The following is a 14,563-nucleotide window of genomic DNA, read 5'->3' on the forward strand; positions in this document are numbered from 1 at the left end:
GTAAAAGCAGGGAATAGATGTATGTGAAGTACTCATAAAACCAAGACTCACAGCTCCAATGAGGCCTGAAATCATGGAAAAACATGTCACAGGCTTGGATTTTAAGAAAAGTGTTTACTGCCTGGAACCTTTAAAAATATTCCTAGTCACAGTAACGCCCCTCAGCAGACCAGACTCCTTGTTTCCAGCATGGTGGGATGCCTCAGACAGGTGGTAGATCTCCTAAGGACACCATCTCACATGAAGAACATGCTGTGCCCTCATCAGCCCATCAGGAACCAGCAACCTGAGATTTCACAGCAAGGTGGCCTGGCTTGGGTCTGTGTCAGAGCATTCAGCACAAACTCGAGCCACAGCACGAAGTACCATGTAATCTATCACGCAAGGAAGGCAGTAGAAGGCAGCAGCACATGGAGCCACAACCCAAATGATCGGTGCTGTTTGTGTTTACCGAGGAAAGAACAGTTGATGGCGTTTACTCCTGTTGCTGTACGGCAGCACACAAGACGCCGTGGATAGAAGCTAGAGCTCCCCAGGCACCTGCACAGTGGCTGGCAGGGGAGGAAGGTGCTGGAACAGCTGTACCATCTGCGCAGAGCGCTGCCACGCTGAGAAGGCAAGAAGCAGGCTGCTGCGATGCAGGCAGGAGCACCCATGCAGGGTTTCTTCAGATCCGGGGGGATGGAGCAGTACTTCATGGATTGCCGTGAGCGCACTGATGCTGCACTCCCCGCTCCCTCCATCACCCCCCACTGAGACAGTTTTATAGTTAAACAACCCCCCTTCCCTGCCGGCATGGGCTGCCGGTGGTGCTGCCAGGCCAGGCCAGGCCAGGGCCTCAGCCAGCAAGAGTCCAGCTCCACACCCTCCTCCTCAGGAGCTCTGCTGCGATGTACCATCCAAGATCTGTTGCGCAATGTGAGCCAGGGCAGGGAAGGCAGAGCTCTTGGGAAACTCTTGGATGAAGTCTCTGCCTTCTTCCAAGCTCTGGCTGAGTTGGGGGTCCAGGGGGACACAGCCTGTGGGATAGAAGGAACAGGGAGAGTGATTGCTTGCTTGCTCATCGTAAGGCAAAGACCTGGAATCAGGATTAAAGAAATACCCTGCCAGAGTCAGCTCCAGGAGAAGCTGTAGAAAAGAGCAACCACTACCCTCACAGCACCCTTCACGAGCTGCTTCCCACCTGCAACTGCTTCGTCTGGGTTTAAGACCCCACCACACCACAATGCTTCATGAGACATTCTCCCCCTGACCCCAGCTCTGTGCAGAGGGCAGGGTTCAGCCTCCACCCCCCCATCTCTCAGGAAGGCTCCAGCACATTTCAGGATGGCTCCTGAGCAGCTTCAGATTGCTTGCTCTGTCACCACGATGTCAGCAGCCAGAGCAGGCTGCTGATCATCACCGCCTCTACACCAGTGGGGCCAGAGGCCCACTCTCAGCAGTTTGGATGGCAGAGAAGCAAAGCAAGAACGACACCTTACATCTGACCAGGTGCCAGCGGCTCACAGGGACTGGAGTCCAGCCTGCTTGCCCCTGTGACACTGCACCTCTCTGCTCAAGCACTCCCACAGACATCGCTTCTAACCAGAGAGCTCTGATCAAGAGGCCACTCACCTAGGAATGGGACTCCAGCATGCTTGGCCAGCTCCTCACCTCCCCCTTTGGAAAAGATATTTGTGCACTCCTGAAGGAGGAAGAGCAAAAGCAGCAAGTCATAAACCCCAGAGCCTTGTGTGACAGGGCAGGTGCTGCCTACACATGAATACAGCCAGCTCCCCTCCACCATCCAGACTCAGGGCACTGCCTTTGCCCCTGCCCTCCCCAACTCTCTTTAGAAAAGCAGAGCCAGTGGCTTCTTCCAAGGAGGACATCCAGCAGCTTCTCATCTCCCCAACTCACAGCTTCATCCTCATACAATCTGCTGATTTTCCACCCAAGGCACTGCATCCTACACGCCCCATCATGAACAAGAACCTGCAATGGCACAGAGGTCACAATAAACCCACCGAGCAGTGTGGGCAGACAAAGCCACTCATGTTCTCCACAATGCCAAGAACTCTTAAGTTCATCTTCTTACAGAACGTCAGCTCTCGCCTCACATCTCCCACAGATACAGCCTGCAGGGCAAAGCAGCAGAGGTTAGGGCTGTCCATCTGTCCAAACCAATTGTGGGTCTGGAGCAGGTATGCATTAAAAGGAGAGGCAGGTGTGTAGAACAAGCAGCCACGGACAGGTCTGTGCAAACTGCCACCTGGGGTGCACGTTCCTCCCCAAGCCATGCTCAGAGGCAGAAGCATGCCCAGGAACTCCAGCCCCAGGCAGCTGCCTTACCTGGGGCGTTGTGACCAGGATTGCTCCAAGCAGTTGGTAGGGCCGCAAGGCCTCCACTGTGGAGATGTGCTCATCGGATGTGCCCGGTGGTGTGTCTACAATAAGGAAGTCCAGGTCCCCCCAGGCCACGTCAGCAACAAATTGTTTGATCAACGCTACAGAAATAAAAGGGGCAGAAAAAACCAGAAAACACACAGTAGATTTCAGCAGATGTCCTGGGAGCCATGGGCCAGGCGGGGCAGGGCTTGTGAGGCACGTTGGGTGACAAGGGCCCAGGGAGAGATGGCAGGGCTATCTGTCAGCACAACACATGCTGCACTCTCCCCATCGCAGCTGATGGGAAACCCACGCCTGCAGAACAGGAGCCTTGTTCCACCAAGGAATGACCTGCCCAGAAAAGCCCAGCCCCCACCTGAAGCCAGAACCACCTCCACGGGACTCACAGAAGATTCCTAGCACTGGAAGGTGGCCACCAACAGCAAAAACCAACTGTACCATTTTTCTTGGGTCCTCTCCACACCACAGCATCATCTGGATTCTCCAGCAGGAAGCCAATGGACATAAGTGAGATGCTCTTGTCTTGGTCCACAAAGACTGGGACCCAGCCGCTGTCGCACTGGTGCACGCTGTTGTCCTGCACCCTGAACATGCGGGGTATGCTGGGGCCACACAGGTCCACGTCCAGGATCCCCACCTGCAGGTGACCAGGCAGAGCCCTTCAGATGGGGCCGAGCACAGTGGCAGCACCCAGTTGTGCTCCTTCCCTGGGTGGTGGGAAGCAGCGTACAAATTCTGGCTGCTTGCAGCACTTTGCAGAACAAACTCTATAGCTCAGCAGCCAGGTTTGAAGTGCAGTTTCAAACAACTGCTTTAAAGTGTGATTGCCCTCGTGGTCTCCTTCCATCTGAGAAGCATCTCCTGGGTACTTCTAGGCACTTTGTGGAGATCTTTATACCAGACATCTGGTGGTATCCAAGTGGCATTGGCTGCACAGAGCCTTTAAAAAAATCCTCGGGGAATTCAGCCTGCCTCCTGTCATGCAGTCCCCTTTTGTCCCATCATAACGCTATCCTTCAACTCACCCACTTCACAAAGAGATCGTGTGTTACACCACAAACCAGTCAACTTCTCAGTGCCTCAGTTTTAAAACCAACAACAAATCTTGGTGATTTTAGTCTCTTAAATGAAAGGGAAATGAACTGCAGTTACCTGCGCTGAATCAAGCAAACACAGAAAAAGGAATCACTTGAACTGCTATCACAAACAGCGTTTTCACACACAGAATCCATACGCTGCCTGCACAGGACACACAGATACATCAAGTACGAGCAGAACCCAGCCCAGCTGGAGGCCAGGAAGAAGACAGCAGAGCTCAGGATCCCACAGACCCTTGCTCACCTTCTTCCCAGAGTGGCGCAGCGACAGAGCCAGCTCGGTGGAGATGGTGCTCTTCCCCACGCCGCCCTTCCCGGAGAGCACCAGCAGGATGTGCCGCACCCCGGCCAGGTTGCTTCTCTCTGGAAGGAACAACAACAAGGCATCAGAGGCTGTTCTGATGCAAGACAGCAGCCCCTAACCGGTCAGCGCAGGGACACGGGTCTCCGCCGAGGGTGATGGTGGCTGTCTTTAAAGCCTGCTTTAAGCATGAGGGAGAAGGAGAGAAGAGGTGGATGTGCCACAGCCCTTTTGCCATCAGAGAAGGGACAATACGAGCATGGCAGTAAAGGCTGCCAGGAGTAAAGGCTTTGCCCTGATGACCCAAGTGGCAATGGGGCAGCAAAGCAGTAAACACCCAGAGGGGCTCGTCACGACGCGCCCACGCCAGCCCTAGCCCTCCCGGGAACGGCCGGGAGGCTGTCGGTGAGGTCAGGCCCTTGGCGTTTCCTTCCTCCCCACCGCACCGGCCGCCTCCCCGCATCCCGCTCCAGCCTTCCCACCGCTGCCCAGCCTCCGCTCCGGGCCCAGCTGCCGCCTCCCGCCGAGCCGAGAGCGGGGAGCGCTCGGGCCAACCCCCCAGCCCGGGGGCGCACAGGCGGCGGAGGGTCGGACCGAGGAAACGGCACCACCCGCCCGGGACCGCGTTCCCGGGCGCCCCGTCACCGCCGGCCGCTGACTCACGGCGCCAGGCCCGGCCCACCCCCGCGCCGCCCTGGCACACACCGGCACCGGCGGCATGGAACCCGCACGCACCATGGCGGACCTCATCCGCACCTCCACCGACGGTAACGGCGCTCGGCCCCGGTACTGGGAGGGGGGGTGAAGGGGAGCCGGGGAGGGGGGAGACAGAGCCCCGCAGCGAGGTGCTTCCAGGATACCGGCTCGGTGACACCGGCGGCCCCGTGCCAGGCCCCGTTGACTCGGCGCTCCCGCCAGCAGGAGCCAGGTCTGGGCCTCCAGCAAGGCCCGGCGCCATCCCCCGGTAACCAGGCCCTGACGCCTCGGGGCCCCGGCCCAAGCACCGCGGAGCTCCCCTCACCCGGAGCCGGGCCGCAGCAGCACGGCACCCGGCCAGGCCTAGTCAACCCCGGGAGCACCCCACCCCGCGGAAGGCTAGAGCCGGCCCGGTGGCCCCAGAGGAACCGCCCGGCTGCGGCCCCCACAACTGCTCACCCCGCGCCACCTCCTCCATGCTGCCGCTCGGCGCCGCTCGCTTCCGCTTTCCGCCGCGTCGTAGCCCCGCCCCCGAGGACTGCCAAGCGCCTTCCCCAATCGCGAGCTGCGCACTCACCGGGAGCCCGCCCCCAACACCTCTCAGCCAACCCAATCCTCCAGTTCCGCCTTAGCCAGCCAATACGCTTAGCGCTTTCCCTCCGCGACGCGCTCTCACTCTCCGCAGTGGCCGCCCAATGGCGCGGCTCCCCGAGGATTGACGTACGGCGCAGCCAGTGGTGCGGGGCTCCCCTCAGGCGCCACCCTCTCCCTCCTCCTTCAGCGGTGAGCGACAGGTTTCTTAGCCAACGGAGGCGGGGCGTGGCGCGGACACAGCCAATGGCCGCCTGGGGGGCGGTGCCAAGAGAGGATTGTTTATGTCCCGGTAGGGGAAAGTAGGTCAGAGCGCGGCAGCGGGGCCGGGCCGGGCCGGGCCGAGGTGGGCCGGGCCGGGGCGGAGCGGGGTGGGACCGGGACCGGGACCGGGCCCGGGACCGGGCCCGGGCCGAGGGCGGGAGCCGGGGACTGAGGCCTGGGTGTGCGACGCGGCTCAAGCGCTGCGGCCTGGCCTGGCCTGGGCTGGGCTGGGCTGGTTCGGCCGTGCTTCAGCTGCGCGGGACAGCCGGGCCTGCGGAGCCGCCCGCCCCTGAGGCCGGCCCGGGGCCTGCGGCCGCCGCCGTGGGGATCCGTATGGGCTGCCAGTTCCCCCGCCGCGGTCTGTGCGCTCGGTGCCCGGGGAGGTGCCGTGCCGGCGAGCGGAGCTGGCCGGGTGTGGGCCCGGAGCGGTGCCGCGGCGGGAGGGCCCTGCGGCAGCTCCCCGGGCTCCTGCAGCGCGCAGCCGGTGGCGGGGAGCCGCAGCGGGCGGACGCCCGCGTCAGTCCCGGGGAGGGGCCTCGGCAGCCCCAGGTCCTGCTCCGGGGTGCGGGGCTGACTCTGCCCCGGTGCCGGATCTGCGCTGCGCCCGCCCAGCCCCGTGAGCCCCGGCCTCAGCGCCCCGCCGGGGGAGCCGGGCTGGCGCGTTTGGCTGCTGCGGTTCTCAGAGCCGGGGAGGGGCCGTGGCGGGGATTCGGTGCCTGGCTGCACTCGGCGGCGTGGGAGCCCCCTGACCGCAGCGGGCGGGGTGCCCGGGGCCCGTCACCGCATCCGCGGGCACCTGCCGTGGCTCGGCCGGGTGCTGGCCGGCAGCACGGGGCCGGGGCTGCCCTGCCCGCATTTGCCGGATTTGCGTGTGCTCAGGGCTGACCCGCACGTCGGGGAGGCACCGGAGCGGGTGCGTGGGGCCGCTGCCTGTGGCAGGGAGGCAGCCCCAGGGGCCGAGCAGAGGGAGCGGGTGTGAGGGATGGGAACGGGGCTGCAGCCCTGCCTGTGCATCTTGGTGGCAAGTTGTTTTCTGCAAGGATAAGCTTTCCCTGCGCATCCAGTGCAGAACTCCCGCATGGCAGCTGGGCCCTGTGGCGCTCTGTCAGGCTGTATGCAGGGAAGGAGCCTGTGGAAATCTGTCTCTGAATAACATCCCCACTTGAGTCAGGAGACAGGTAGCTGCTTTGCTTCTGTCTGTTGTCCTTGAGGCAAGTTGGGACAGGTCTGTGAAAAGGCCAATTTCCCTTCACCGGGCAAGAAAGTGGTCTCTCCCCCACCCCAGATGCTGAGAGGAAGGTCTTCTCTCAGCGGGCAGTTGCTTGGAGGGGAACAACCAACCTTCCCTGCAGAGACACATGTACAGCTCAGCTGCACAGAGGCTGTGGCAGTGGCCAAGCAGTGTGGCCAGAGCCCAGACAGCTGCTGCAGGGTGACCCAGTACCGGGGAGGCCGTGCCTTGGTGGCTGACGGTCCTGATGCTCCCCAGGCCAGCAGTGAGCGGTGGGTGCTGGATCAGTGTGCCGCAGAGGAGGCGGCTGGTGCTGCATCTTGGAAGTGTTTCAGGGGGTTAGTTCAATACCTGGGCTTGGGTAGAAGTTGACCCTGCATGGAGAAAGAGGCTGAAGTCTGCAGAGGCTTAGGATGCAGGAGGAACTTATTTTGCACCAGTTTACCCATTGATGGGACCTGTGCAGACGCAGTTCTTGCTGATCCATTGCTGGTGAGGCTGTGGTGACCTGGGGAGGTTGCTTCAGAAGGCAGAGCCTGGTGAGTGGTGGGTGGAAGCGGAACATGGCTGCTGTGTGTAACCTCCTCTCCCTTGCCCCTTGCAGCTTACCTCTCTCAGAACAGCATGGCACGACGCACGAGGAGCAGCAGGGCCTGGCATTTCGTCCTGAGTGGTGTGCGGCGTGAGGTGGACACCCGGGCTGTTGCCTTGGCCACTGGTGTGCGTGGCTGGGGCTACGACTCCGACGGGCAGGTAGGCTGGAGCTTGGGTGGCTCTGAAGGACGTGAGGGAAAGCTTTCCTCTCCTCTGACAGCAGGCACTTAGGGTCTGTGTCACTGAGCAGCTAGTAGTTCAGCAGGCAGAACTGGCCAAAATCAGAAAAGACTTAATGAAATACACAGACTGTCTAACAAGCCTCCTCCGAGTTGTAACGTGGGGTGTGCTGTTCCCAGCACATCTTCCCGAGGCAGGGAAGGCTGAGCTGCCTGTAGTCTGCTTCCCAGTTGTGCACCATAGCTCTGTCATTAGCTGAGCCAGGGAGCTGATGGATGCTAAGCTAAATGCTTTTTTTAGCGTATAGTGTGTGTGTGTGATAAAGTACATACAATATTTTTAAATTATTTTTTTTTAAAGTAGCAATCTAAGTATGTGTTTAAACTGGATCAGTTCTCCAATCTGGCTCACTGTATGGCTGTGGTAACTTCTGGTCTGTGTGCAGCTGGGAGATGGTGGTGGAGGGAGCAGGGCTGCTTTTGTCTGTGAAGCTACAGTCTCAGATACCTTCAGATTGAAATTCTCTCACGTTTCCTGTGCTGTAATGTGCACATCACTTCTGAACCTGGCCCAGGCATGCAGGTGTACTGGAAGATGGGAGCGCAGCAGGGAAAGCAGTCAGTAAAACAGCATGAGGAGTGACTTGGGTTCACCTCTGCCATCCTTAACTCCTTTTCCTGAGTTCTTGAGTGTGTGAGCTCAGTTCCCCATGTGGCGGTGAGGATGCAAGGAACTGCTCCAGGAGCTTCAAAGCTAGGCTAAAGCCTTATGAGACCACTGCCAGAGCACAGTGTCCAAATCCAGGCACTGTGCTCCCAGAAAATGAGCCTTTTCTCTGCAGTTAGAGTAGTTTTTAATTTCTGCACTAATAGGAATAGTCAGACTTCTAGATAGCAGTAGTTAGGAGAGGTAATGAAAGACAGAAATCATTTTATTATGTGGGCTAGAGAAGGAGAGGTGGGCAGTACGTAAGTAGGTCCGAGTCATTTTGAGTCCCACTGTCTTATGCAGCTACAAGAACTTGAGTTAAAGGATTTTTATCTTTAAATATTGCTTACAAGGTCTGCTGTGGGGGTGAATAATGAGCAGGTATACCTGACCAGCATGTAAACCCAGAGTAACTTGCTGCGATCTGTAGTAATAGGCTCCATTAGGCAGCACCGAGCCTCCTGTAACACAGAGCAAGACAAGGCTTTTGACTCTTACAGCATCCAGTGCAGGGACACTTTCATCTGTTGGCACTGGAGAATAGTAAATCAAGTTTTTGTGTTCATGCATGAAAATAAACAAAAGCCTTTTAATCCTTCGGTAGGTTCCCTGTGGGCCTGTCTGCAGCGCTGGTGTGAGGAGCTGCAGCCGTACTGCTGAACTGGTTTCCCTTTGTTCTGCCTTCTCCCCTGCCTGGCCTCCTGTCCTTTTTCTTCCTTGTCTTGTTAGCTTTCCTCTCTTCTCTGTCAGCTCCCAGGCTCTCCAGAGCAGTGGTTTTCAGCTGTGTGCTCTGCTTTTGCGATGCCTTGGCCACGGTCTCCAGCTGGCTGTAACCTGCCTATTGAAAACTACAGCTGTAGCACAGAGTTTGCTTAAAAATGCCTGTGTCAAAGACTTGGACTGTCACACTGCTTGCCTGCTGTGACAGTTTCTCACCCTTGGATGGTACAAAGAATGTACCTGCATTGCAGAGTGCCCAGTGCTGAGAGGTCTCCGCAGCTCAGGCAGGTGCGAGCCAGGTCCCAGAGCAGGGTGATTTGACTGGCACAGCCCCTTGCCTCCCTGCGTGGTGGGCCAGGCTGGGGCACGATGTGGCTGTGCCACCACTGGCTCTGGCACGAGCCTGTGGACCTCCCTGCACAGCTCTGCAGCACGCCAGACCTTGCAGACCTCTGCCAGCCCAGCTCCCTGAGCCAGGGGGGCATTTGGTAGTGACCATTTCTCCGTTCTTCCCAGCAGCACAGTGACTCTGATTCAGAGCCAGAGTTTTCCTCGCTCTCGCCTTCCATCCCAAGTGCCATCCCTGTGACCGGAGAGTCCTACTGCAACTGTGAGAACCAGAGCGAAGCACCCTACTGCTCCAGCCTGCATGCCCTCCACCGCGTCAAGGACTGCCAGTGCGGCGAGGAGGATGAGTGTAAGGAAAGGGCTCTCCAGCGGCCTGCTGCAGTCCTTTGGGGTTTGGGGTGCGCGCAGTCCTGGCCTGGTGGCACGGGCTGCACCCGTGCACGGATCCTGTGCTTTCTACATTGGCCTTGTCTCTGTCCCAGCAGACGGTGCTCCTTTGTTTATATCTTAAGGCCACGTAGACTGTAGGAAGATTACAAGCACATGCCTCCTGTGATGTTTCAGGGGTTAAGTGCTGAACTTATTAATGCATCAGAGTTCACCTCTGGGGACCTGCTTTCAAATCCAGCTTAGGCCACCAGTGAAACTGGCCCTCATGGTTACAGCCCTTTTGCTGCTGATCCTGGTACAACTGGCAGGGTGCCCGGCTGGTGGCAGGGTATGCTCAGGGCAGAGGGTGAGCTTGGGCTGGCAGAGAAAACCTGTGGCATAGCAGAGCTACCCCTTGAGCCTACAAGAAGAGCAGAAGGAGAGTAGGCTCAGCCTGGGTCTGCGGAGCCTCGTGTTAGCCAAAATGGGCACTGGTTAATGCTGACAGCTTGATGTCCGGAGCACTGAGCCATTCCTGGTGGGACAGTGCAGAATAGTTCAGGCCTCAAACAGCTCTCTGATGTGCACAGCTTAGGATTTACGCTCTTAGATGGTAAAAAAATATAAATCCATAAAAACCCCAACAGGCCTTCAAAGCAAATGTCACCTATGCTTTGGCTTGGGGATCGTTCCCTGGGGGTCTTGGCCCATCCTTGTCCCCTCTGTGCTTCCTGAACAGATTTCGACTGGGTGTGGGATGACCTGAATAAGTCAACAGCCACCCTGCTGACCTGCGACAACCGCAAGGTGAATTTCCACATGGAGTACAGCTGCGGCACTGCTGCCATCCGGGGGAACAAGGAGCTGGCAGACGGGCAGCACTTCTGGGAGATCAAGATGACCTCCCCTGTCTACGGCACAGACATGGTATGTGGAGCAGAGTCGCTTATGGGCACACAGGCATGGCCGATATTCTTTGAACAGGGAGTGGGAGAATGATGCACTGCCCACTGTAGGAGAAGATCAGGTTTGAGACTATCTAAGGAACCTGAATATGCACAAATCAATGGGACCCGATGAGAGGCATCTGTGGGGCCTGAGGGAACTGGCAAATGAAGTGGCTAAGCCACTGTCCATCATATTTGAAAAGTTGTGGCAGACTGCTGAAGATCCCAGTGACTGGAAAAGGGGAAACATAACCCCTGTTTTTTAAAAGGGAGAAAAGGAAGACCTGGGGAGCTGCAGGCTGGTCAGTCTCACCTCGGTGCCTGACAAGATCAAGGAGCAGATCCTCCTGGGAACTATGTCAAGGCACGTGGAGAACAGAGAGGTGACTGGTGACAGCCAGCATGGCTTCACTGAGGGCAAATTGTGTCTGACAAATTTGGTGGCATTTTACAATGGGGTTACAGCATCAGTGGATAAGGGAAGAGCGACTGACGTCATCTACCTGGACTTGTGCAAAGCATCTGATGCTGTCCCACACCACATCCTTGTCTCTAACCTGCAGACGCTGATCTGACGGACGGGCCGCTCAGCGGATAAGGAATTGGCTGGGTGGTCACACTCAAAAGAGTCACGGTCAAGGGCTCGATGTCCAAGTGGAGGCCAGTGCCGAGCACTGTTCCTCAGGGGTCGGTGCTGGGACGGCGCTGTTTGGTATCTCTGTTGGTGACATGGACACTGGGACTGAGTTTGCTGATGACGCTGAGCGGTGCAGCAGACCCGCTGGAGGGAAGCGATGCTGTCCAGAGGGACGCTGGCAGGCGCGGGAGGCGGGACTGTGCGGACTCATGAAGTGCAACAAGGCCAAGTGCAAGGTCCTGCATGGGTCAGGGCAATCCCCAGCACTAACACAAGCTGGGCAGAGGATGGATTGGGAGCAGCTCTGAGGAGAAGGGCTTGGGGCTGTTGGCTGATGAGAAGCTCAACGTGAGCCGGCAACATGTGCTCGCAGCCCAGAAAGCCACCCGTCTCCTGGGCTGCATCCCCAGCAGCATGGCCAGCGTGGTGAGGGAGGGGATCCTGCCCCTCTGCTCTGCTGAGACCCCCCTGCAGCGCTGCCTCCAGCTCTGGGGCTCCCAACATAGGAAGGAGGTGGACCTGTTGGAGCGGGTCCAGAGGAGGCCACAAAGGTGATCACAGGAGAGGTGCTCCAGCCCTCTGAAGCCAGGCTGAGAGAGCTGGGGTGGTTCAGCCTGGAGGAGAGACAGCTCCGGGGAGACCTTGCAGCAGCCTGCCAGTGACTAAAGCGGGCTTATAAGAAAGATGGGGACAGACTTGTTAGTAGGGCCCATAGCAACAGGACAAGGGCCAATGGTTTTAAATGAAAAGAGGGTAGATTTAGATGAGACAGACGAAAGAAATTCTTCATTATGAGGGTGTGCCGGAGCTGAGGCACTGGCCCAGGCTGCCCAGAGCAGCTGTGGGTGCCCCATCCCTGGCAGTGCCCAAGGCCAGGCTGGACGGGGCTTGGAGCAACCTGGTCTAGTGGAAGGTGTCCCTGCCCATGGCAGGGGGCTGGAACTGGATGATCTTGAAGGCCCTTTCCAACACAAACCATGCTGTGATTCTATGAACAGGAAAACAACTTTCTTGAGCAGTTCAGCTGGGCCTCCTCACTTAGGAAAGGAAATTGGAGCTGGGAGTCTTCAGCTCCAGCCTGAAACCTCTGACTTGGCTTCACCAAAACCTCTGGGTGTTTTGGATTGTGCCAAGAAAAGGAGGGAAGAGCCAGAGGTGGAGTCTCAGTTGTGTGTTGTTGCTTGAAAAGACACTAAGCTTGTGTTCTTCCTGGCCTTGCCTCCCAGATGGTGGGAATTGGGACGTCTGATGTGAATCTGGACAAGTACCGCCACACCTTCTGCAGCCTGCTGGGCAAGGACGAGGACAGCTGGGGACTCTCTTACACAGGTAAGGCAGTGGCAGAGGGCAGGCTGGCTGGAAGGGCAGCAGTGGGTGTAAGTGTTATCCTAAGGGGTTGAGAATTAAATGGTCTGAATGGGATTGAGGCCAAAAAGGCCACCAGACCTGTGAGTCCTTTCATTAGCCACAACCAGAGTGGCTGCCTGCAGCTTGCAGCTCTTGGAGCATCTCGCCTCGCCTGCGTTTTGCAGACCCCTTAGAACTGGTCCGTGAGCCTCCAGGGCACCTGGACTGCTGGTTGCATCAGGGGTTTCTGTCTGCAGACTGCTGCTGCCTGTGCTCTGGTACTGGAAAACTTCAGCTTTCCCCTTTTCATCACCTGTTCGGGGGTGTGAGGGCAGGGATCAGGCAACGGGGGGATGTTTTAGGCACTGACCAAGGCTGTACCAGTGCAGACTTGCAGCATGAGAGAAGGGATGAATTTGTGAAGCACAAGCTTCTGCTAAATGTCATTTTTTGTTTAAGGACTACTGCATCACAAGGGAGACAAAACAAACTTCTCTTCGAGGTTTGGCCAAGGCTCCATCATCGGAGTTCATTTGGACACGTGGCACGGGACGCTCACGTTCTTCAAAAACCGCAAGTGCATAGGTGAGGCAAGGGCAGCGGGCCTGGGAGGGAGCAGCAGCGCAGCTTTGGTTGAACTTGGAGTCTGGCTGCAGTAGGGCTGAGGGACTAAACAATGCCACAGTAGAAGACCAAGATGTGAAGCGAGTGGGAGGAAGGTTACATTTGCTTTTTAATAGATGGGGATTTTAAAAGGCTGTTTTCCAAGTGTTTCCCAACAGCTCTGTAGTTAATAAGTCGGGGTAGCTGGGACAAGTGAGATCACCTTGTCAAAACTAATGTGAAACCTCCCTGATGCTGTCCCCTGGCAGGAGTTGCAGCCACGAAGCTGCAGAACAAGAAGTTTTACCCCATGGTGTGCTCGACAGCGGCCAAGAGCAGCATGAAGGTGATCCGCTCCTGCGCCAGCTGCACGTCCCTCCAGTATCTCTGCTGTTACCGCCTGCGCCAGCTCCTGCCTGACTACATGGACACGCTGGAGGCGCTGCCATTACCACCAGGACTCAAGCAGGTGCTACACAACAAACTGGGGTGGGTCTTGAGCATGAACTATAGCACATCAAAGCCTTCCTCCTCCTCCTCCTCCTCATCGGGAAGCGACTCAGATAGCTCCTGTGGCTCAGATGCAGAGGCCTGCCAAAGGAAGAGGTGCAGGAGGACGTAATGTCGCTGCAGGTGAACTGCTGTGAGGGAGTCAGGTGGGGTTTTGTTCCACTGTCTGCGAGGGCCAGCCAGGCCTGATGCATCTCTGTCTTCACGGGGACATCCATTTCTACTTGTTTGCAAAGGTTTCTCTTGCGCTGTTGGAAGTCTTTAGCCTCAACATCCATCACATGCATTGAAAAGACCTGTTGACTCCAAGAGGTCCCAGATCCATGAAACAGGTGAACTGCAGCCAAGTAGCTGAGCTTCATCTCGTGACTTGCTCTCAAAGCCATCGCCTCTTCCTGAAGGATCCCTCTTCTCTGCAGACTGTCAGCAGAGACAAGATTTAAGGTGGCCTCTTAGTTTCAGAGCATACCAGACTGTGGTCAAATGATGGACTTTACTCCTCAAAAGAGAAAATCAAAGACCAGTCCCCTCCTCCTAACTGTTGTGTGTTGGTTTGGTGTCTGCCATGAACTCATCGCAGTGGGACTCGATTGAGCAGCAGCATGCAGGGAAATAGGCTCCTATAGATGCATCTGCGTTGCTGTTGTAAAGGAGCAGCTCACACGAGTTGAGCCCTTGGTGATCTTTCTCGAGCCCCTGGTGACTTTAATTGCTTTGCATGTTGGCTCCTGCTGCTTCTCCTGTATCATTGACTGTATTAAAATGTCATAATAAAAGTAGAAAATGTCTTTTGTTCTTCGTATGGCCCTTGAGGGCAGGAATCTGAAGGCTCTTGTCAAAAACAGCCACGCTCGTGTGGCTAACAGCCTGGAGGGGATGTTTTAAATGCAATGCTGGTTTGTCTGATCTAGAGGAGGTAAAGGCAGTGGAGGTTACCTGGCCTCTGCCTGGGGGTGGGTTGAAACAGCAGTCTGGCTGGGATGGATCTTCAGCGGAGCCAGACCCGTGGCAGTGACTGTGTGTGGAAGGAGG

The 14,563-nt window shown here is 57.1% G+C and overlaps 2 protein-coding genes across 12 annotated transcripts; one reads left to right on the forward strand and one right to left on the reverse strand.

Moving 5' to 3' along the window:
* Positions 1-94: 94 nt before the first annotated feature.
* On the reverse strand, positions 95-5,001 carry NUBP2 (nucleotide binding protein 2). Of its 5 annotated transcripts, none has more exons than XM_040590386.1 (7): positions 4,942-5,001; positions 3,730-3,848; positions 2,827-3,025; positions 2,332-2,486; positions 2,007-2,117; positions 1,615-1,684; positions 95-1,019 (listed from the first exon to the last, which is right to left on the reverse strand). In XM_040590386.1, exons 1-7 carry the CDS (start codon positions 4,958-4,960, stop codon positions 874-876), a joined length of 819 nt encoding a protein of 272 aa, XP_040446320.1. In that variant the 5' UTR covers positions 4,961-5,001; the 3' UTR covers positions 95-873. The 5 variants fall into 5 exon arrangements, with proteins under 5 accessions (XP_040446320.1, XP_040446319.1, XP_040446321.1 ...); XM_040590385.1 differs by lacking the exon at positions 4,942-5,001 and adding an exon at positions 4,522-4,888; XM_040590387.1 differs by lacking the exon at positions 4,942-5,001 and having other exon boundaries at positions 3,414-3,837.
* A 346-nt stretch (positions 5,002-5,347) lies between these two features.
* SPSB3 (splA/ryanodine receptor domain and SOCS box containing 3) lies at positions 5,348-14,319 on the forward strand. 7 transcript variants are annotated; one of them, XM_040590383.1, is made up of 7 exons: positions 5,348-5,365; positions 7,173-7,321; positions 9,287-9,467; positions 10,227-10,414; positions 12,298-12,400; positions 12,878-13,003; positions 13,291-14,319. In XM_040590383.1, the coding sequence occupies exons 2-7, from the start codon at positions 7,193-7,195 to the stop codon at positions 13,641-13,643; spliced, it is 1,080 nt and encodes a 359-aa protein (XP_040446317.1). In that variant the 5' UTR covers positions 5,348-5,365; positions 7,173-7,192; the 3' UTR covers positions 13,644-14,319. The 7 variants fall into 7 exon arrangements, with proteins under 7 accessions (XP_040446317.1, XP_040446316.1, XP_040446313.1 ...); XM_040590382.1 differs by having other exon boundaries at positions 5,357-5,375; XM_040590379.1 differs by having other exon boundaries at positions 5,362-5,379.
* The last annotated feature ends 244 nt before the right edge of the window (positions 14,320-14,563 follow it).

This window comes from Falco naumanni, chromosome 4 (assembly GCF_017639655.2).
Source record: "Falco naumanni isolate bFalNau1 chromosome 4, bFalNau1.pat, whole genome shotgun sequence".
In the NCBI taxonomy this organism is placed as follows: Eukaryota; Metazoa; Chordata; class Aves; order Falconiformes; family Falconidae; genus Falco; species Falco naumanni.